At 39.6% G+C, this 7,802-nt stretch overlaps 1 protein-coding gene across 1 annotated transcript in view; it reads left to right on the top strand.

Annotated features, from left to right (window-relative positions):
* The first annotated feature begins 564 nt into the window (after positions 1-564).
* csf1a (colony stimulating factor 1a (macrophage)) overlaps positions 565-7,802 on the top strand; it is a 95,619-nt gene continuing 88,381 nt past the window's right edge. The window contains exon 1 of the mRNA XM_028796653.2: positions 565-825. Within this exon, the coding sequence (XP_028652486.1) occupies positions 784-825 (42 nt within the window). The 5' untranslated portion in view covers positions 565-783. The remainder of the gene's footprint in view (positions 826-7,802) is intronic.

The raw sequence follows: 7,802 nt of genomic DNA, 5'->3' as shown, positions 1-7,802 counted from the left end.
TGTCAATATATATTTTTACTCTCCAGTCTTTCATTAGTAATTCTGAGAGAGAGGCTTGTAGAAAATGTAAATGAGTAAATGAGAGGACCTGCTTTTAAAAAACAACTAAATAAACAAATAAAACAACTGAGTAAATCACATAGACAGTCATTGTGGATTTTTAGTTTTTCTTACAAAGAAGCACAGAGGTTTTTTTGTTGGATTAAATACTTTTTAAGAAAGAAAGATATTCTATAGTATTTTCCCTGTTTTCACTTTGAAAAAAATATTATGCACTGGCATTTATTCAAAAAGAAACAACAATCATGTATGTAAATAAACAGACAGTAAAATTTAACAGTTCCTTGATTTAATAGTATACACTGTTCAGCAAGAAAGAAAGAAAGAAAGAAAGAAAGAAAGAAAGAAAGAAAGAAAGAAAGAAAGAAAGAAAGAAAGAAAGAAAGAAAGAAAGAAAGAAAGAAAGAACACTAGCCTACAATAAATCTTGAACCTGGGCCAGCCAGTAATTTCCGGTAAACCACATGAGAAAAAGAGGAGGTCTTTATAAGCTCTCACTCCTGCATCACAGTGGCAGTCAGCACTCACTCACACACACACACACACACACACGCTTCCACACGAACACACACACAACCGGACAGGCACACCACTGCAGGGCAAAAGGAGCTCTCTGTCTTGAATGTACATCCCAGCAGTGGAAAGATCAGCTCAGCCGCTGCAACTCGCCTCAATGCATCAAACTGTGGACTTTGCTATGCTCTGTCTGCACCGGCGAGCCAGATGAACACACACACTTCAGCCCACACTTTGCTCAGAGCCAAGGTAAGAACTGTTGCTGTTTCTTTTCAATTGCATGTTGCTAAAATTTCCTCTCTGCCGGCTGTGCTGGGTCCGGTGTAGGCTACTCTCACAGACTGTGTTTTGGACTCGTCGCGCTGGATGAATGTTTTTAACATACTGCTCTGTTGATATATGGATGATGGCTTTGATTTGTGCTGTTTGTGGCAGGTGTCCCAGTGTCAGAAATGTCACAGTGTAAACTGCATGAATTGGAGGTGTGACCTGTTGCTGGGCACTCCTGCAAGGTGCTACATGTTATGAAGTATAGAGAGGTACTGCTTCTTATTTTTTCCCCTAAGTTGATCATAAGCAAGTACGAAAGTATACTGAAGGTATTAGTTTACAGCTTCAGGCATCCTGAGGCTTGGCTCTTGAACAAAGTACCTTTTCCTGATGTTTAATATTCTTAAATTCACCTTTTTCTCCAGTGCAGATGTGAAGAAATCCGCTGACAGGTCTGACAGATAATAAGTGGGAACTGTAAAATGTGCAAAGCGCTTGGCATCTAACCGTACGGGTTCGCTTGAGGCAATCACTTAAACGTTTCCTCTTAATTACTCAAGCTCGCTTCTTTTCCCAGCGCAGCACTTTTGCAATCCTTGGTCGCGAGCTAGACACGGGACTGCGCCGGGAACGCATCGGACCCTCACTTCTGTCCATCACCGCCGCAGGAGGACCTTCATTTTGGTCTTGTTTGATCAAGTAATTATGAAATTCTCGGTGGTGTCTTTTGGATTATATCGTTGTTGCAGAGCATTTGCCCTTTTCCTGTGCATTTTACATGGAACGTTTTGGAGGCTGGGGGTTACCTACCCATTTTAAACACCTGCTGTCGAGTAGCTCGTTATTACACACCAATTATCACTTTTCTGGGCATGATATATGTACGGGTTGTAACGCTAATCTTCATGATCCGTTAAGCAAAAATCTAGCAAATAATTTCAGCATCCCATGTGAGTGCGATTAAAGTGCGGGCTTGAAGTTCACACACGCTGGGTTTCACTGCAGAAACTCAGAAAAAAAAATTAATTGATCGATCCGTCCCTCCATGTATACACCTGTCTATCATAATAATTTGCGTGTATTAGGAAAGATGCCGGATGGTTTGGCATAAGCGATGGCAAATTCATTTAATATTGAGTACAGTCCGCAATCATCTCGCATCCAGTCTCGAGAAGACTGCAGCATTTCGCGTTTCTGTGAAGCGTGAGTTCAGAAAGCTGACGGATTGCTGATATACCAGGGTAACGGTGCTGCTCACGCCGAAGCACCTTCAAAATCCACTCTTATTTCCAATGCAGTGTTCAGCGACACGTTCCCACCTGAATGCAGCACGAGTCAACCCTGACATTGCCAGCGGAGTTGGCCCGGTACAGCAATACGACTCCCCGACGTAGAATCCCGTTTCGGACTGGACGCACAAGCGCGACTTGCTCGCTCAAAACTGACTCTGCAGCTCGGTCTTGTGTTTGTGATTATAAATGAAAGCATCATTCCAGTTAATGCGATTGTCTTTATACTACCGAAGGAAAAGCACGTGAAATCAAGGAAAACAAAAGTGCACTTGAATCGACTCAGGGTCCACCGCCGTGAAGAAAAGCGCCATGGAATCTCCTGAGACTTAGTTCACTTTAGTCCACAGCAGTGGTCTCTAGACCTCTGGGGGTCTGTGCGCACGTGACAGGTGGTCTGTGGGCTGACATGTACCCACCTTTCATAGAGCCTTTTCATGTGGCCTTATCAGTACGAAAGTTCTTTCAAGTAACAGACCACAAAGCACCCTGTCTAACTTTCTTGCAGATTATAACATCTACTCAACTTTTTTCCTGTACTCTGAGCAAGCGTTGTAGCTCATAGAGCAGCAGTACGAGAATAAGCCCACAACACAGAAGGAGACTGAGAAGCAGTGCAGGTCTGACAGAGTTTTGTTGGTGCTGTTTTTTTTCCTGTCTTTTATAGGGAACTTTATAAAGACATGGCAGTTGAAGTCAAATAGGCGTTCAGTATAGATGATAATTATAGTAACACACCAAATTTGCAGTAAAGAGAGGCTGTTGGCCATTGCTGGTTCTCCATCTCTTTGAATGGTCTGAAACACTTTGAGATCCTCCAGGCTAAACGAAGAAAGTAGAAAAATATGTTACATGGTTTCATGTTGAAGTCTGATAACTTCTTTTTCTTTTTTTTTTTTGACAAATACACGCAAGCTAAGGTTCAAGTCCCCTGTTAGGAATTTATATTACCCAAACTCTCATTTTCCTGTTTCCTGTTCTTACTTAGTACCTGTGTACTGTGTTGTGTCTGATACATTCATTTTAGAATATCTGCTGCATTTGATTTCTATGTATGTTTTTAAAATAACACCTGCTACATGCAGCTTGCGCCTAGGTTAATTGTTTTAAGTTGTTTCCCCATCATTGAGCACAACTTTTATTTTAAATAGCATCTTTCCACAGTGTATATACTATTAGAAAATGGTTTACAGCCATAGAGTAATACAAATGTCTCTGGAGGCTTCTTGGACTGAATGAATGAGTTAGCTAAGTCGGAGAAAAGTCTCCATACATTCACAGGTGGATTAGGGATTGACTTTATGCTTTACAGCCTAACACCTTAATCACTAAGCCACACTGCAATTTAAAGAGATTCAGTTCTTCTAAACAGGAGATTGCTCTTTACAAATATGGGATTAGGAAAATAATAGAGCAGTTCTGTCAAGTAAACTAAATTTACAGTGATTAGGCTGCACAGGATAGTCATTACAGAACTGAAGCTGTCTAGTTAAATTCATTCTTTGTTCACTGTAAAGGAGTAATTTGTCACAGAAAGATGTCTGCACTTTAAACACAGTTGTGACTCCCAGTGTATTATGACGCTTCCTGTCATGGAAGAAAGACACTATGTTAAATGTGAAAAATAACGAGCAATAAATCATGTGAAAATAGACAGCTCATAATTAACTTTATGTATTTCATCTGCTCCCTCATCTACCTGCCTTTAAAAGAAAAACTTCTTAAATGGGCTAATACTGTGCTTGCGTTGTGCATGCCTCCCGTTCCCAAACACCCTCTGAGTTTCATTATTGAACAAAGAGCACAGTATCGAATGTGTTCTCCATAATAATTGAAAAATGAGCATCTGGAGAAGTGTCTGTTCATGATTAGGGAATCATACCATGACAACATTACTGAAGCCTGTTTTTTATGAGCACTTTCCCATCTCCCTTTCTGCTTGTGCTAGCATGTTTTAAACATTATGTATTTTATGTTACCTAAATACAAAGACATGGCTGATCAGCTTTACTTGTAATTATTAAATGTAATGATGCAGTGTGGTGTGGTGTGGTGTGGTGTTATGACTTTCAGGCAATTCCCACCTGTTACTCATTGTCACTGCCAGGTCAAACGGAAGTCTCCTCTCCCTACAGCACCCCCTCCAGCCATTAATCTTTCCCTTTGAGTGGGATATTGATTCAGCCACATCCCATGTGGGTTATTCCTCCTTCTATTCTGTCCTTCTATTATGGCACCCCAGCCAGGAAAGGATCCAGTACAGCACTCACAATGTGTGTGTGTATATATATATATATATATATATATATATATATATATATATATATATATATATATAATGTATATATTGCATAGTTTACTGTCAAATAATGCAAAGAGTACATGACACGTGTTTCACCCTTATTTGGGCTCATCAGGCGTACACACTCTACTGCACCCCTTGCAGGGATCGAACCTCGGACGTCAGCGTCACAGACGAAGTCCCTTTATGCTGCGCCCCAGCGTGTAGTTCGTTTATTTGACAGCCTGTAGATCGGAGTACACACACACGCACACACACATACACAGAGATAGAGTGATGTATCACTGCTGTGTTGCAGTAAGGAAACAAGGCTTCAAGTTTCAGATGCTCCCTGCATGATGTTTGCATGGTGTCTCTTTGTGTTGGGTTATTCCAGATGCTTTGGGTTAATCAGACCACCCAAAGAAATGCAGGTTTCATGCATTGATGATGCTAAATTGACCTGTGATTTGTGTGTGTGTTTCGCCTGTGGCCTATCTCAGGATAAGTGGGGTTGACTGATGGATATATGGATGAAAGTATGTATTCTAGCTGTGCTACCACTCTAAGACAGGCTGAAATCTAAGTAATCAATGTACACCTCAGAGTTAAAGTTTGCAGTGCAATGCATATGTCTCTGTTACAAGCAATTTGCTATAGGACTTATAAAAGCAGTTTTAATGTTGGTGGTGTGCCATCTATTGGAATAACAAATGTCAATCAGTCTCTAACCTACTATATCCTAACACAGGGTCACGGTTGTCTGCTGGAACCAATCCCAGCCAACACAGGGTGCAAGGCAGGAACCAATCCCGGGCAGGGCGCCAACCCACCACAGGACACACACACACACACCCACACACCAAGCACACACACACGGGACAATGTAGGATCACCAATGCACCTAACCTGCATGGCTTTGAACTGTGGGAGGAAACCGGAGCACCCCGATGGAAACCCACTCAGACACAGGGAGAACATGCAAACTCCACACAGGGAGGACCTGGGAAGCGAACTGGGGTCTCCTTACTGCAAGGCAGCAGCACTCCCACTACATCATCGTGTCACCCGGAATAACAAATGCAATACATTTATTACTAAAAATGTTTGTAATGTGCCATTTTTTGTAATGACAGCTACATAGCAGCTAGACTGATGCAGAGACAATCATCTTTTTATTAAGGTGTATATATATATATATATATATATATATATATATATATATATATATATATATATATATATATATATATATATATATACATATATATATATATATATATATATATATATATATATATATATATATATATATAATTCTTTACATTTATATAGCGCTTTTTTTATATATCCACCAGAAAATATTCTAAATATCTCAACAAAAATGTTGTGTGTATTGTACTAAACACTGTGAATAGATAAACAGGGCCAATGCTTTTGCATTTTCATTACATTGCCTCATTTCTGTTAATAACTGTGACTCTTAAGCATTAGGACCGGGATATAATTGACATGATGCAGCGCAGGCGTTTAAAAATGCTGATGCTACTTTAACTAAATCTGGAGAATTCCACCAGATGGCAGTACAAGAAATCATCATGGTCAGAAAACAACATTCAGTTATGCTGTGTTGTGAGTTGAGGGAAAACTTTTTTGCATTCTGATGCTGTTGAGAAGGTCCAAAACAAGATGTCAACAGTGACACAGAAGATGGTATGTGAGACCTTTAAATGTATTGCATCATTACGATGGGAAATATGCAATGCTTGTATTGCCTATGCAAGAAATGGATGAAGAAAAGCACCACAAATACATTCACATGTCAGCAGTTAAGTTTGATGATTTACTTCACCGCATCGAGCCATTCATCATAATTCAGACCATTTAGCTTAATCCTGTTGTGGCATCAAACTATTCATTAAACATCAAAGCACCAGATTGATCCTGTTGGAGCTGCAATGCAGCTTGCTGTCACATGTTGATTGTAAATAACAATGCTGATGTCACGTACGAAAATCTGAACACACACACCACCCATATTTTTGCTGGTACTACAGCTTATGCATGTGTAACATTAAATTCTGGTGATGCTGGGAACACGTGGCAGCCATGATGCATGCATGTAATCGTTCTGAGCGTGAAGTATACACTGGCCCTTCGGGTCTCCTGGGATATGTACTGGAGGGTGCTGGGGCATTGCCCTCTCACATTATCGATTTATACAAGACAAACAATATGAATGATACACAGTACAATAGACATCTCAGGTCTAACAGAAATTGCTGCTCACCTCCTGCTTACCTGGTATAAAAAATTAATCAACAAATTATTTCATTATATAGATGTGATTCATAATACCCCTCCATACCCCACCACAGTTTATAAGTTTCTCACAGACTGAATAGCCCCCTCAGCTGTCTAGTGCACTAAGCTTATTTCACTGCCCTCAAAGTCAAAGTAGTCTAGAAAAGGGGCCAAAGTCATCCTTTCAGGCTTACTTAATGACCCTGAAAAAGTCATTTTAAACTGCCAGGTTTCCAAAGTGACTGTATTAGTCAGTTAGATTGTAACCCGCTTAGTCCTGAACAGGGTCATGGGGGTGCTGGAACCTATCCCAGCTAGCAAAGGGCACAAAGCTATAACAAACTCTGGACATGGCACCAGTCCATTGAAGAGCAAACACATACAAACACACACCTTAACCATACACTAAGGTCAATTTAATAATAATTGTGAAGAAATAACTTTCTCTTGAAAAATACCAAAGTTATCCTTTAACCAAAATGATGGCAATTTGATCTTTATTATTATGGTATTCTCTGTTCCTTGTTTCACTCTTAGTACTCCTCAGCTTTGGTCTCTTCACTGACTGCAATAATCCAGTTTTAAAACTCTTGTCTTGACCTACAGTTCTCTTAATGACTCTGAAAAAATACTTCACTTTAGAACACAATTTTATGTCTCTCTCTCTCTCTGTATATATACAGTATATATATATATATATATATATATATATATATATATATATATATATATATATATATATATATATACAGTATGCTATATGCTGTATATATAACATACATATACTGTATACTCATGATAAGTGACGCCTCCTTCCTGGGACAATGGGATATATAGTGGAGGAACTGGAAGGGGTGGAGTCAATTGCCCTCACAGGGTGTCTCTTATGCACTTTGGAGGGAATAAAAGAGGATAAGATTAGCACCAGCACTCCCTCTCTAGCCTGGGTGCTAGTATATACTTCAGAAGAGCTCAGAGAATGACGTGCATGTATGACAGTATATAAACTATCCTATAAAGTTTCTTTTGTAAAAAAAAAAAAAAATGATGACAATTATACCATGATGTAACACTATAAGTCA

This window comes from Erpetoichthys calabaricus, chromosome 3 (genome assembly GCF_900747795.2).
Source record: "Erpetoichthys calabaricus chromosome 3, fErpCal1.3, whole genome shotgun sequence".
Lineage (NCBI taxonomy): Eukaryota > Metazoa > Chordata > Cladistia > Polypteriformes > Polypteridae > Erpetoichthys > Erpetoichthys calabaricus.
Note: the sequence above shows the minus strand (reverse complement) of the source record. Positions and strands in the feature narration are given on the sequence as shown.